Genomic DNA, 15,844 nt, shown 5'->3' with positions numbered 1-15,844 from the left:
ATGGTGTGCCCTCAAATAGCCTCTGACACCCAAGTGCTGGCCTTCACGTGTAGTTTAGCTACTAAGCTTGGCAGAACCATTTCTACAGACAGGAGAAGAGGCAAAGGCAGGATATCGTAGAACCAGTCGCTTTGAGCACAGGTGGAAGGCAACTCATCTAGGAGAAGGAAAGCTCTGATCGCAAACGTTCACTGCCTTACAACTATACCCACTTATGGGGAAGGCTTAGGTAAAACCAGAGCTGGAGTCCCTAAGGAATCCTTTGTTGAGTTCAATGCTGACTGGCAACTCCTGCGATGCCGCTGGTTCCAAACTGTATCAGTCTCTGCTGTTCCTTTGGATTCATCAGCTGGGTGGACAGGGGGAGCCTGCTGCATGGGCAATAGACTGCTCTCCACATCGTACTGCCCTGGCTTGCATATGACAGCTAGGATGCAACTTCTGTGTCCACCCTGATAACTACTAATGTCATATGTTTTCAAGACCAGTCCTTGGCAACAAACTGATAAATCCTCTAGATTTTATCTCAAGAGAGCAAGAAGAGCAAGTCCAACTAATTAGAGGATTGTTTTGACTTTCTTTCAAAGCTATCATAGTTGTGTGTCTCCAATACTCACAGTTTCTCCAGGAGTTTCAGTTTGCTCTGTACTTGTGAAGCCCTGTTGGCATTATATCGGAATCTGTCAATGAACACCTAGTGGGTTGAGAAATATGGTTTGTTTAATAGAAAATCAGCACTTGGCTTCACATAGTTTCATAGAACACAGAACACTACAGCACAGTCCAGGCCCTTCAGCCCACAATGCCGTGCCAACCTGTCAACCTAAACCAACACTTCCCTCTGACATAGCCCTCCATTCCTCTATCATCCATGTGCCTATTTAAGAATTTCTCAAATTTATTTATTTAGAGATACAGCATGGAATAGGCCCTTTTAGACAAAGTAAGCACTCAACAACCAACCTAATTTTACCCTTGCCTAATCACAGGACAATTTACAGTGACCAATTTAACTACTAACTAGTACATCATTGGACTGTGGGAGGAAACCGACACGGTTCATGGGGAGGATGTACAAACTCCTTACAGAGGGTGATGGAATTGAAATCCAATGCCCTGAGCTGTAATATCATCACACTTACCACTATACTACCGCGGTGCCCCATATTCCTAATGTAACTGCCCCGTCAATGCCTTCCACACATCTATCACTCTCTATTAAAAAAAATTCTCTGATATCCACCAACTCTTCCTTCCTATCACCTTAAAAGTGTGCCCCACTAGTATCAGCCATTTCTGCCTTGGGAGAATGAGGCAGTCATAGATGAGAGCTACAGGGAGGTAGTCACACCTAGGCTGCCGGAAGCAGGTCGTTGGGTGACAGTCCGAGGGGGGTAAGCGAAGGAGAGTAGACAGGTAGTGCAGAGCACCCCTGTAGCCATTCCCCTGAATAATAAGTTTACCGTCCTGGATGCTGTTGGTGAGGACGACCGACCAGGTGTGAGCCACGGTGGCAGGGCCTCTGGCACTTGAGTCTGACCCTGTGGTGCAGAAGGATGGGACGGGGAAGAGGAGAGCTGTCGTCATTGGAGACTCTATCGTCAGGGGAGCAGACAGGATATTTTGTGGACGTGAGAAGGACACCCGCATGGTTTGTTGCCTCCCGGGTGCCAGGGTCCGGGATGTCTCTGACCGGGTGCATGACATCCTGGTACGAGAGGGAAAGCAACCAGGAGTCGTGATACATGTTGGGACCAATGACATAGGCAGGAAGAGGGATGAGGTCCTGAAGTGTGAGTTTCGGGAACTAGGCAGAAGGCTGAAGAAGAGGACCTCAAGGGTGGCGTTCTCAGGATTACTGCCAGTACTACGTGATAGTGATGGTAAGAATTGGAGGAGATGGCAGTTGAATGTGTGGCTAAGGAGTTGGTGCAGAGGGCAGGGTTTTAGATTTTTGGACGATTGGGATCTCTTCTGGGACCTGTACAGATTGGGTGGGTTGCACCTGAACTCAAGGGGGAGCAATATCCTTACTGGTAGGTTTGCTAGCATGGTTCTGGAGGGTTTAAACTAATTTGCAAGGGGGATGGGACCCGGAGCGATAGAGCAGTGAAAGAAGTGCATGGAGTAAAGGCAGATCTAACATATAGAGAGGCTTTGAGGAAAGAGCAGCAGAATAAAGGGTATAAAGGTAGTAAGGTAGAAGGGCTAAAGTGTGCGTACTTCAATGCAAGAAGCATCAGGAACAAAAATGATGAACTGAGAGCTTGGATACATACATGGAATTATGATGTAGTGGCCATTATGGAGACTTGGCTGGTACCGGGGCAGGAATGGATTCTCAATATTCCTGGATTTCAGTGCTTTAAAAGGGATAAAGAGAGGTGAAAAGGGGAGGAGGGGTGGCATTACTGGTCAGGGATACTATTACAGCTACAGAAAGGGTGGGTAATGTAGCAGGATCCTCTTTTGAGTCAGTATGGGGGGAAGTCAGGAACAGGAAGGGAGCAGTTACTCTACTGGGGGTATTCTAAAGGCCCCCTGGTAGCAGTAGAGATACCGAGGAGCAGACTGGGAGGCAGATCTTGGAAAGGTGCAAAAATAACAGGGTTGTTATCATGGGTGACTTTAACTTCCCTAATATTGATTGGCACTTGATTAGTTCCAAGGGTTTAGATGTGGCAGAGTTTGTTAAATGTGTCCAGGATGGATTCCTGTCACAGTATGTTGACAGACCGACTAGGGGGAATGGCATACTAGATTTAATATTAGGTAACATAGAAAGCCCTTCGAGCCTGCACTGCCATTCTGTATGATCATGGCTGATCATCCAACTCAGAACCTTGTACCTGCTTTCTCTCCATACCCCCTGATCCCTTTAGTCACAAGGGCCAGTATCTAACTTCCTCTTAAATATAGCCAATGAACCGACCTCAACTGTTTCCTGTGGCAGAGAATTCCACAGATTCACCACTCTCTGTGTGAAGAAGTTATCCTTCATATCGGTCCTAAAAGGCTTCCCCTTTATCCTTAAACTGTAACGAACTGGGTCAGGTCACAGATCTGTCAGTGGGAGAGCATCTGGGGGACAGTGATTACCGCTCCCTGACCTTTAGCATTATCATGGAAAAGGATAGAATCAGAGAGGATAGGAAAATTTTTAATTGGGGAATGGCAAATTATGAGGCTATACGACTAGAACTTGCGGGTGTGAATTGGGATGATGTTTTTGCAGGGAAATGTACTATGGACATGTGGTCGATGTTTAAGGATCTCTTGCAGGATGTTAGGGATAAATTTGTCCCAGTGAGGAAGATAAAGAATGGTAGGGTGAAGGAACCATGGGTGACAAGTGAAGTGGAAAATCTAGTCAGGTGGAAAAAGGCAGCATACATGAGGTTTAGGAAGCAAGGATCAGATGGGTCTATTGAGGAATATAGGGTAGCAAGAAATGAGCTTAAGAAGCGGCTGAGAAGAGCAAGAAGGGGGCATGAGAAAGCTTTGGCAAGTAGGGTAAAGGAAAACCCCAAGGCATTCTTCAATTATGTGAAGAACAAAAGGATGACGGAAGTGAAGATAGGACCGATTAGAGATAAAAGTAGGAAGATGTGCCTGGAGGCTGTGGAAGTGAGCGAGGTCCTCAATGAATACTTCTCTTTGGTATTCACCGCTGAGAGGGAACTTGATGATGGTGAGGACAATATGAGTGAGGTTGATGTTCTGGAGCATGTTGATATTAAGGGAGTGGAGATGTTGGAGTTGTTAAAGTATATTAGGACAGATAAGTCCCCAGGGCCTGATGGAATATTCCCCAGGCTGCTCCACGAGGCAAGAGAAGAGACTGCTGAACCTCTAGCTAGGATCTTTATGTCCTCGTTGTCCACGGGAATGGTACCGGAGGATTGGAGGGAGGCAAATATTGTCCCCTTGTTCAAAAAAGGTAGTAGGGATAGTCCGGGTAATTATAGACCAGTGAGCCTTACGTCTGTGGTGGGAAAGCTGTTGGAAAAGATTCTTAGAGATAGGATCTATGGGCATTTAGAGAATCATGGTCTATTCAGGGACAGACAGCATGGCTTTGTGAAGGGCAGATCATGTCTAACAAGCCTGATAGAGTTCTTTGAGGAGGTGACCAGGCATATAGATGAGGGTAGTGCAGTGGATGTGATCTTCATGGATTTGACAAGGTACCACATGGTAGGCTTATTCAGAAAGTCAGAAGGCATGGGATCCAGGGAAGTTTGGCCAGGTGGATTCAGAATTGGCTTCCCTGCAGAAGGCAGAGGGTCGTGGTGGAGGGAGTACATTCAGATTGGAGGGTTGTGACTAGTGGTGTCCCACAAGGATCTGTTCTGGGACCTCTACTTTTCGTGATTTTTTATTAACAACCTGGAGAAGGGGGTAGTAGGGTGGGTTGGCAAGTCTGCAGACGACACAAAGGTTGGTGGTGTTGTAGATAATGTAGAGGATTGTCAAAGATTTCAGAGAGACATTGATAGGATGCAGAAGTTGGCTGAGAAGTGGCAGATGGAGTTCAACCCGGAGAAGTGTGAGGTGGTACACTTTGGAAGGACAAACTCCAAGGCAGAGTATAAAGTAAACGGCAGGACACTTGGTAGTGTGGAGGAGCAGAGAGATCTGGGGGTACATGTCCACAGATCCCTGAAAGTTGCCTCACAGGTAGATAGGGTAGTTAAGAAAGCTTATGGGGTGTTAGCTTTCATAAGTCGAGGGATAGAGTTTAAGAGACGTGATGTAATAATGCAGCTCTATAAAACTCTAGTTAGGCCACACTTGGAGTACTGTGTCCAGTTCTGGTCGCCTCAGTATAGGAAGGATGTAGAAGCATTGGAAAGGGTACAGAGGAGGTTTACCAGGATGCTGCCTAGTTTAGAGAGATGGATTATGATCAGAGATTAAGGGAGCTAGGATTTTACTCTTTGGAGAGAAGGAGGATGAGAGGAGATATGATAGAGGTGTACAAGATATTAAGAGGAAAAGACAGAGTGGACAGCCAGTGCCTCTTCCCCAGGGCACCACTGCTCAGTACAAGAGGACATGGCTTTAAGGTAAGGGGAGGGAAGTTCAAGGGGGATATTAGAGGAAGGTATTTTACTCAGAGTGGTTGGTGTGTGAAATGCACTGCCTGAGTCAGTGGTGGAGACAGATACACTAGTGAAGTTTAAGAGACTACCAGACAGGTATATGAAGGAAGTTAAGTTGGGGGGGGGTTATATGGGAGGCAGGGTTTGAGGGTTGGCACAACATTGTGGGCCGAAGGGCCTGTAATGTGCTGTACTTATTCTATGTTATGTTCTATGTTGAAATGTCTCCGGCTGTCCTGTTTATGCCTGCTATCAGCCGGCCTCATTCTCTGTCACTCCAAAGCCCTAGTTCTCTCAACCTCTTTTCATTCTCTGATCCAGAGGATTCAAGACCAGTCCCTCAAAAAATTTCACCACCAGACGTAAGTGCTACTGGATAATAGTTGTTAAGACAACTCACACTACTCTTCTTGGACATAATTGGTGACCTTTTGAAGTAGGTGGGAACTTCCAATAGTAGCAATGAGAAATTGAAGGTGGCTTTGAATTCCCCACCAGTTGGTTAGCACAGTTTTCCAGAGCCTTACTAGGTACTCCTTTTGGGCCAGCAGCCTTGCAAGCGTTCACCCACTTGAAGAACAATCTGACGTAGGCCTCCAAGACAGAAGTCACAGGGTTAACGAATTTCTCAACATACGTCAGTGATATTAAACCTCATTCTGATTCTGAGATCATGGCTGGTCTGTTCCTCATCTGCATCTCCCTTTGCCTAGGTGTGGATCGGAAAAAGCTGCAGAAAGTTGTACAGCTCCATCATAAAACCAGCCTCTCCAGTAATGGGGACACCTTCAAAAGGTGAGGTTATTAAGGACCCCCATCAGCCAGAACATGCCATCAACACATTGAAAGGGTGTACAGGATCCTGAAGACATACATTCAACATTTTAGGAACAGGCTCTTCCCCTCTGCCAGCAGATTTCTGAATGAACAATGAACAACCTGATGTACATTACCTCATTATTTTTTTGCTCTTTTTGCAACACTTAAATATTATTTTAAAATATATTCAAAATTGTTATTTATAGTTTTATTATTGTCATTTGACAAAATGATGACGAGGGTAAGGCAGTGGATGTAGTCTATATGGACTTCAGCAAGGCCTTTGACAAAGTTCCACATGGAAGGTTAGTTAAGAAGGTTCAGTCATTAGGTATTAATGCTGGAGTAATAAAATGGATTCAACAGTGGCTAGATGGGAGATGCCAGAGAGTAGTGGTGGATAATTGTTTATCGGGATGGAGGCCAGTGACTAGCGGGGTGCCTCAGGGATCTGTTTTGGGCCCAATGTTGTTTGTAATATACATAAATGATTTGGATGATGGGGTGGTAAATTGGATTAGTAAGTATGCCGATGATATGTTGTGGATAATGAGGTGGGTTTTCAAAGCTTGCAGGGAGATTTATGCCGGTTAGAAGAATGGGCTGAACGTTGGCAGATGGAGCTTAATGCTGAGAAGTGTGAGGTTCTACATTTTGGCAGGAATAATCCAAATAGAACATACAGGGTAAATGGTAGGGCATTGAGAAATGCAGAGGAACAGAGAGATCTAGGAATAACAGTGCAAAGTTCCCTGAAGGTGGAGTATCATGTAGATAGGGTGGTGAAGAAGGCTTTTGGAACACTGGCCTTTATAAATCAGAGCATTGAGTACAGAAGTTGGGATGTAATGTTAAAATTGTACAAGGCATTGGTAAGGCCAAATTTGGAATATTGTGTACAGTTCTGGTCACCGAATTATAGGAAAGATATCAATAAATTAGAGAGAGTGCAGAGACGATTTACTAGGATGTTACCTGGGTTTCAGCACTTAAGTTACAGAGAAAGGTTGAACAAGTTAGGTCTCTATTCATTGGAGCGTAGAAGGTTGAGGGGGGAATTTGATCGAGGTATTTAAAATTTTGAGAGGGATAGATAGAGTTGACGTGAATAGGCTGTTTCCATTGAGAGTAGGGGAGATTCAAACGAGAGGACATGATTTGAGAGTTAGGGGGCAGAAGTTTAAGGGAAACACAAGGGGGTATTTCTTTACTCAGAGAGTGATAGCTGTGTGGAATGAGCTTCCTGTAGAAGTAGTAGAGGCCAGTTCAGTTGTGATAAAATTGGATAGGTATATGGACAGGAAAAGAGTGGACGGTTATGGGCTGAGTGTGGGTAGGTGGGACTAGGTGAGATTAAGAGTTCGGCACGGACTAGGAGGGCCGAGATGGCCTGTTTCCGTGCTGTGATTGTTATATGGTTATATGTATCACAATGTAGTGCTGCCACAGAACAGCAAACTTCATGACATGCCAGTGATATTAAACCTTTCTGGTAGAAAGCCATCCGTGCTCACTGTGCAAAGATAAATACCTGTATATGCTCTCTATACTGTTGTTGAGCCTCATACTCCCGCTGCTGATTTTTCAACCTCTCCGCTTTGGTCTTCACGAAGTTCTCATAGTCACCCCGATATGTTTCCAACCGGTGTGAGTGCAGATGAACGATGTCAGTGGCCACAGCATTTAGAAAATTGCGATCATGTGACACCACCAGAATAGTGGACTGCCAGGTCTGGAAAGTAACACCATAAGACACATTGGTGAATAAGACCATTCAGCCCATCAGGTCCTCTCCACCATTCTGTTATTGCTGATTTATTATCCCTGTCAACTCATTCTCCTGCCTTCTCCCTGTAACCTTTGATGTCCTGACTAATCAAGAAGCTATCAACCTCCATTTTAAATATACTCAATGACGTGGTCTCCACAGCATCTGTGGCAATGAATTCCACAGACTCCCCACTCTCTGCCCAACAAAATTTCTCCTCATCTCTATTCTAAATGAATGCCCTTCTACTCTGAGGATATGCCCTCTGGACATAGACACCTCGACTATAGGAAATATTCTCTCCACATTCACTCTATCTGAAATCATGGATTTACTTTCATTGAATTAGATTAACTGATAACTTCAGAAATCAGAGGTGTAAAGGGCCCATAAGACCACAAGATACAGGAGCAGAATTAGGCCATTCCATTATGGCTGATTTGTTATCCCTCTCAACCCCAAGCTTCTGCCTTCCCCTTATTGAAAGCAATACAGTGATAGGGCAGAGAAGGTACTGAGTGCCAACACAGAGTGAAGACTCACCTGCAAGTAGTTTTCCAGCCACAAGATGGCTCGCACGTCCAACATGTTTGTAGGCTCTGAGAAAATCAGAAAGTTATTTCTGAGAACACTAACTGAGAATCCAAGTATCAATCTCAAATTTAATTGTCATTCAGCTATATATGACTAATCACAAAGAAAACGTGTTCTTCCGGAGCCAAGGTGCAAAACCAAATACCAACAGTTACACACAGCACATGATTACAATAACAGTGAAACATAGTCACAAAAAAATAATAATCTACCCCATGCCTGAGTATTATGTTCTGTAGACTGATGTTGCATGGAATGTTGTTGGCGCGAACAAGCCCTGCAGCAGTCTGATCATTCCGTGCTAGTGTAGTCACAGACAAATACAATCCAGCTTCTCTCCACTGAGCGAACACTGATGAACAGCACCGTCAAGAGTGGCTAGCCTCCAACCCATCAAGGACACCACATCATGTCGCCTCAGGTGTCTCCTCCCCTGGGCGGCTGCAACAGGCAACCTGGTGGCATGAGAGACTGGTTCGCGAAATAACCAGGGGCATGCAGTTCTCCACAGTCAGTCTCACCATAAACCAGTCTTGCAGTATTCTCTATTAACATCTGAAATCAGCTATTTCATTTTTAACCTCAAAGGAGATGGTATACAGACACTTAAGTAGATGAAAAGTGCAGTTGCTCATAAAATTGTGTCAATTCCATTTGCAGGGACGGGGCAACCAGTTAAGACCACAAGACTATAAGACACAGGAGCAGAACTAGGCCATTCTGCCCATTGAATCTGCTCTGTCATTTGATCATTGCTGATTTATTATCCCTCTCAAGCCTATTCTTCTGACTCAGAACAGATCAAACTGCCCCCTTGGTCCATGTTATACCCACCCTTTAATCCAGTCTCAGATCAAATTAACACTCCTCCCCCCCACAAAGCCCTCTATCTTTTCTTACATCCATGTGCCTATCTAAGAATCTCTTAAATGACCCTATTGTATCTGCTTCTACCTGCCTCTATCTGCGCTCCATGCACCCATCACTCGGTAAAAAACCTACTTCTGACATCTCTCCTAATATATTCTTCCAACATCTGAAGTAATACCCTCCCATACCAGCCACTTCTGCCCTGGAAAGGAGTCTCTAGCTGTCCACTCTATCAATGCCTCTAATCATCTTGTACACTTCCATCAAGTCACCTCTCATCCTCATTTGCCACAAAGAGAAAAGCCCGAGCTCACTCATCCCATCCTCGTAAGATATGCTGTCTAACCCAGGTTGCATCCTGGGAAATAGACTCAGAATAAAGGTGTGTCCCTTCAGAACACAGATGAGGAGGAATTTTTTTCAGCCAAAGGACGGTGAATCTGTGGAAATCAATACCATACAGCTGTGAAAGCCAAGTCAATGGGTATATTTAAAGTGGAGGTAGGTAACTTCCTTATTATTAAAGGTGTCAAATGTTATGAGGGGAAGGCAGGAGAATGGGGTTGAAAGGTATCAGCCATGATGGAATAATGGAGCAGACATAATGGGCTGAGTGGCAGAGAAGGTTCCAAATGGACGTCCCTCTATTCTGAGGCTGTTCCTTTAAGTCCTACATTTCTCCATGATAGGAAACATCTTCTCCACATCCACTCTATCTAGGGCTTTGAATATTCAGTAGGTTTCAATGAGATCCCTTCTTATTCTTCTAAATTCCAGTGAGCCATCAAAGGTTCCCCATACATTATCCTTTCATCGGAGTACTGTACATAAGGTAATACATGAATTGCATGTCTGAAAGAGGCAACTTACCGTCTAGTAGCAGAAGATCAGGTCTGAGAGAGGAGAGAGAGAGAGATTAATGTAGATAGCTGTCAAATCACACATTAACATCATATTGTTGTTCCAGGCTTGTACCCCAACTACCAGCAAGGCAACAATTCTGCCTCACATTTCAGGCTGACAAAACACATCAAACAACAATTCTGAGCAAAAAACCCCAAATCAAAGATGGAACAATTACACTACTAACGCATGGAGTTTAAACTGCACACTGCAGAGGACAGAAAGCTCCACAGTAAAGGTTGAGTCAATGGCGAGGAAGAAAAATGCAATGTTAGCATTCATTTCAAGAAGATCAGAATATAAAAGCAAGGATGTAATGTTCAGGCTTTATAAAGCACTGGTGAGGCCTCACTTGGAGCATTGTGAACAGTTTGGGCCCCTTATCTAAGAAAGGATGTGTTGACATTGGAGAGGGTTCAAAGGAGATTCATGAAAGTGATTTTGGGGTTGAAAGGCTTGTCACATGAGGAGAATTTAATGGCTGTGGGCTTCTACTCATTTGGAATTCAGAAGAAAGAGGAGTGATCTCATTGAAACCTATCGAAAATTGAAAAGCCTCGATAGAGTGGATGTGGAAAGAATGCTTCCCATGGTGGTGGAGGAGTCTAAGACCAGAGGACACAGAAAAGAGGGGTATTCTTTTAGAATGTAGATGAGCAGGAATTTCTTTAGCCAGAGAGTGATGAATCTGTGGAATTAGTTGCCACAGGCAGCTCGGGAGGCCAAGTCATTGGATATATTTAATGCAGAGGTTGATCGATTCTTCATTGGTCAGGGCATGAAGGGATACAAGGAGAAGGCAAGTGATTGGATCTGAGAGGGAAAATGGATCAGCCATGATGAAGGGGCAGAGCAGACTTGATGGATCAATTGGTCTGATTTTGCTCCTGTATCTTATGGGAAATCAAAACTGCCCAATGCATCACCAGCACCAGCCTACCCACTATCAAGGACATATATTTAGAAAGGTGCTGGAAAATGGCCAGTTATATCATGAAGGATCCCATACAAGTTCCCTATATGCACATCATGTTACAAATGTGCAGTAGGGAGCATCCTAACATGCTATATCACTGCAGGGTATGGAAACTACACTGTGATGGACAGGAAAACTCTACAATGGGTAGTCAAAACTGCCCAATGCATCTCCAGCACCAGCCTACCTGCAATCAAAGACATTTATACAGAAACATGCCAGAAAAGGGCCAGCAACATCATGAAGGATCTCACCCGCTCCGCTCATGAAATGTTTGACCCACTCCCATCAGGAGGCTTCATAGCATCTACATCAAGACCACCAGACTCAAAAACAGTTACTTTCCCCAAGCAGTAAGGCTGATCAACACCTCCACCCACCATCTCACACCCCCCAACTACCACTACTTTATCATTTCCTGTCACAGTCAGCTTATGTACTCCTGTGGGTAGCATCACTTTATGGACATACAATCAAGGAAAATGGCCAATCTATGTATATGAGCTATCTCCTATTTATATTTATTGTGTTTTTATTATTATTGTTATTTACTTTGTGTTTCTTGTGCAACATTGGATCTGGAGTAACAATTATTTTGTTTACCTTTACACTTGTATACTGAAAATTACATCAAACATTGTTGAATCTTGAATCATAAGACCATTAGGGTCCTAAGACTGTCATAGCCGGGGTTGGTAGTCAGGATAACCTCCCACTACCTAAAAAGTGCTCCAAACGGTATGCATCTCTAACAGCCTCTGACAACCAAGTCCAACACTTGGCCTTCACATGTGGCTTCGCTACTAGGTCCAGCGGAACTGTTTCTACTGACAAGAGAAGGGGCAAAGACGGACCACTGGCACCACAAAACCAGTTTCTTCAGGCAGGTGGGGCTCGTCAACCTTGGACAGCAGCCCACCTAGGAGAAGGAAAACTCTGATTTTAAACCTCCGCTGCCTTGCGGCCATGCCCACCCATGGGAAAGGCTTCAACAGTAAACCTCGAGGAAGAAATCTGGAGCCATGGTCCCTGAGGCAGTTTGATGTTGCTTACAATTTCACTTTGGCCACCTCTGCGACGACACTGGTGCCAAGCTGTTGTTGTACTGGCACTTGCCCTTCCTTTGAAATACATCAGTGATGTGGAGAATGGGAACCCACTGCATGGACAACAGCCGGTTCTTCAAATCTTCCCGCCCCAGCTTCTGCCCTGGAGAGGGCACAGTCCACCAGAGGCGCAAACCCATGATCCCCCTTGGGATCAATGGCTCCCTACTACTACCAAGACCATTATTAAATTGCAACATGCAGCCTGAATGATATGTCTCACACACAGACTGCAGCTTAAATCACAAACTATTTTCTTTTCTCACGGGCTCTATTATACAACTTCACTCTTCAGAACAAACTATTCATCATTTTGAGTACAGCTGCTATTGAAATTCCAAAGGTAGACACTTGCCTTTTCTCAGAAAAAAGAACAATATTGTAGGGTTGGACCATTTCAAAGTTCAAAGTAAACTTATTATGAAAGCACATATATGTCACCATATATTTCCGAAGGTTCAATCTGCAGCAGGAGCAGGCCACGAGGTTTCTCACATGTTGGGATGCTTGTTTAAAAGTACAGAAGGGGCAAGCGGGGCAGCCATTGTCGGGAGTAGGCCAGTGGTGTGAGTAGGATTGTCAGGATTTGGCTCGACAGAGGCCTTCGCTCTGGGTAAACTACTGTTAAGGTTCCTTTCTTCTTCTCGCTTACTGCAACTAGTGTAGTAAATGGCTGTTGTATGACTTCAAGCTGGATGTTAGAGTCCTGGGAGAGCCAGAGTCTACCAGGGAAAGACATTGTGTGAAGTGCATCCAGCTGCAGCTCCTTGAAAAAACTGTCAGGGATCTGGTGCAGCAGCTGGATGACCTCTGGCCTGTACAAGAGAGTGAGGAGATAATCGATCAGAGTTACAGGGAAGTAGTTACCCTGAAGTTGCAGGAGGCCAGTAGCTAGATGACTGTTAGGAGAAATGGAAATGTGAATAGGCAATTAGCGCCCCTATGGCCATTCTCACAAAAATAAGTATACTGCTTTGGATACTGCTGTGGGGGATGACCTTCCTAGGGAATGCCACAGAGATCAGATTACTGGCACTGAGCATAGGTTCAGAAAAGGGAGAAGAGGGGAGTGATAGTGATAGGGGACTCGATAGTCAGGAGATTCTATGGATATGAATGGGACACATGGATGGTCAGGGATCAACAACATTTGTTTGCATCAACAACATTTTGAAGGCGGAGGGAGAGCAGCCAGATGTCTTGGTACATATTGGTACCAATGACATAGGAAGGAAAAGCAAAGAGGTCCTGAAGAGAGAATTTAGAGAGCTGGCAGAAAGCTGAGAAGCAGGACTCCGATGTAGTAATTTCTGGATTGTTGCCTCTGCCACGTGCCAGTGAGGGTAGAAACAGGATGATTTGGCAGATAAATGTGTGGCTGAGAAGCTGGTAGAGGGGGCAGGGGTTCAGGTTCTTGGATCATTGGAGTCTCTTCTGGGGATGGTACGACCTGTTCAAAAGTGATGGGTTGCACGGAGCCCAATGGGAACCAATATTCTCACAAGCAGGTTTGTTAAGAGCTGTTGGGGAGTTTAAAATAATTTGGCGGGGGTGGGTGGGAACCAGAGTGAAGGGACTCAGGATAGGACAGATGGTAACAAAAACAAAAGTACCGTGCAGTCACACTGTCAGGAAGGGCAGGCAGATGATAGGACAAAATTGCAGCCAGCAGGGTGAGTATCAGTGCATTAGGGATGCAGAATCAAAAAGGGTAGCAAATGCAGCATTCGAAGTGTTATATCTCCATGCATGGAGTAGAAGAAATAAGGTGGATGATCTTGTTGCACTTTTACAGAATGTTGGGTATGATGTACCGAGAGTCTTCGGCGAGGAGGCTGAAGGAGGAGACTACGCCAGGCCCAATTGGAGAGGGTGAAGACATGACCGCTAAGCTGATTGAGTCTGTTACGTGCATGATGTGGGAGGTCAGGGACACTGATGGTGCCCCCGGCTGCTACAGCTGTGTAACATGTGTCCAGATTCAGCTTCTGAAGGAGCATATTGCAGCACTGAAGAAAGAACTAGATGACCTCAGGTTCATCCACGAAAACTAGAGTTTTCTGGATAGGACCTACAGTGAGGTCGTTACACCGAGGATACCGGAAGAGAGAAAGGGGGCGACGATGAGGAAGGAAAGGATGCTTGAAGTACAGGAGACCCCTGAGTGGGCAAATGTATGGCAGATGCAGTTTAATGTGGATAAATGTGAGGTTATCCACTTTGGTGGCAAGAACAGGAAGGCAGATTACTATCTAAATGGAGTCAAGTTAGGAAAATACGATCTAGGTGTTCTTGTACATCAGTCAATGAAAGCAAGCATGCAGGTACAGCAGGCAGTGAAGAAAGCTAATGGCATGCTGGCTTTTATAACAAGACAAATTGAGTATAGGAGTAAAGAGGTCATTCTGCAGCTGTACAGGGCCCTGGTGAGACCACACCTGGAGTATTGTGTGCAGTTTTGGTCTCCAAATTTGAGGAAGGACATTCTTGCTATTGAGGGAGTGCAGCGTAGGTTCACAAGGCTAATTCCTGAAATGGCAGGACTGTCATATGTTAAAAGATTGGAGCGATTGGGCTTGTGTACACTGGAATTTAGAAGGATGAGAAGGGATCTGATTGAAACATATAAGATTATTAAGGGATTGGACACGCTGGAGGCAAGAAGCATGTTCCCACTGATGGGTGAGTCCAGAACTAGAGGCCACAGTTTAAGAATAAGGGGTAGGCCATTTAGAACAGAGATGCAGAAAAACTTTTTCAACCAGAGAGTGGTGGATATGTGGAATGCTCTGCCCAGAAGGCAGTGGAGGCCAAGTCTCTGGATGTATTCAAGGGAGAGTTAGATAGAGCTCTTACTAATAGCAGGGTCAAGGGATATGGGGAGGGGGCAGGAACTGGGTACTCATTGTATATAATCAGCCATAATGGCAGTGCTGGCTAGAAGGGCCGAATGGCCTACTCCTGTACCTACTGTCTATTGATGTTGTGGTCATCACTGAATTGTGGCTGAAGGATGGTTGTAGTTGGGAGCTGGATGTCCAAGGTTACATGTATCGGAGGGATAGGAAGGAAGGCAGAGGGAGCAGCATGGCTCTGCTGGTAAAGAATGGTATCAAATCAGCAGAAAGATGAGACATAGGATCGGAAGATGTTGAATCGTTGTGGGTGAGAGGGGGTTCTTTCAGAACAGATGTGAGGGACAAGTTATTTTTACACAGAGAGTGCTGGGTATCAGGAATGCTCTGCCTGGAGTGGTGGTACATCAGAAATTTTTAAGAGACGTATAGATAGGAACACGAATGTGAGGAAAATGGAAGGATATGGATGTTGTGCAGGCAGAAGAGGGGATTAGTTAGGTTACCATATGACTACTAATTTAATTGGTAGGCAGAACATTGTGGGCCGATGAGCCTGTTCCTGTGTTAAGTTCTACGTTCTATGACAGAAAGAGGCATTTTGCCACAAGCCTGCTCCACTATTCAATGGTTTGTGAAAACAGGCACCTGATCCATATCTCTATTTAAAGCCCAACCACTATGGTCACTAGCTTTAAACTGAGTATAGACGGTGACATGGCAGATGAACAACTTACTTGGCAAACAACGCCCTGGCTAATGCCAGCCTCATTCTCCAGCCACCAGAGAACTCCCTGCAAAGACAAAATACCATTACAATCAGTTTCTGGAACAAAACTATCATATTA

The 15,844-nt window shown here is 44.9% G+C and overlaps 1 protein-coding gene across 2 annotated transcripts in view; it reads right to left on the bottom strand.

Annotated features, from left to right (window-relative positions):
• abcf3 (ATP-binding cassette, sub-family F (GCN20), member 3) overlaps positions 1-15,844 on the bottom strand; it is a 190,980-nt gene that overhangs the window by 54,003 nt on the left and 121,133 nt on the right. For both annotated transcript variants that reach the window (XM_059991476.1, XM_059991485.1), the window contains exons 10-14: positions 15,734-15,790; positions 10,027-10,049; positions 8,236-8,291; positions 7,456-7,656; positions 618-694 (exon numbers count right to left, since the gene is read on the bottom strand). In XM_059991476.1, coding sequence (XP_059847459.1) covers positions 618-694; positions 7,456-7,656; positions 8,236-8,291; positions 10,027-10,049; positions 15,734-15,790 — 414 coding nt within the window. The remainder of the gene's footprint in view (positions 1-617; positions 695-7,455; positions 7,657-8,235; positions 8,292-10,026; positions 10,050-15,733; positions 15,791-15,844) is intronic.

Source organism: Hypanus sabinus, chromosome 2, assembly GCF_030144855.1.
Source record: "Hypanus sabinus isolate sHypSab1 chromosome 2, sHypSab1.hap1, whole genome shotgun sequence".
Classification (NCBI taxonomy): Eukaryota; Metazoa; Chordata; class Chondrichthyes; order Myliobatiformes; family Dasyatidae; genus Hypanus; species Hypanus sabinus.
Note: the sequence above shows the minus strand (reverse complement) of the source record. Positions and strands in the feature narration are given on the sequence as shown.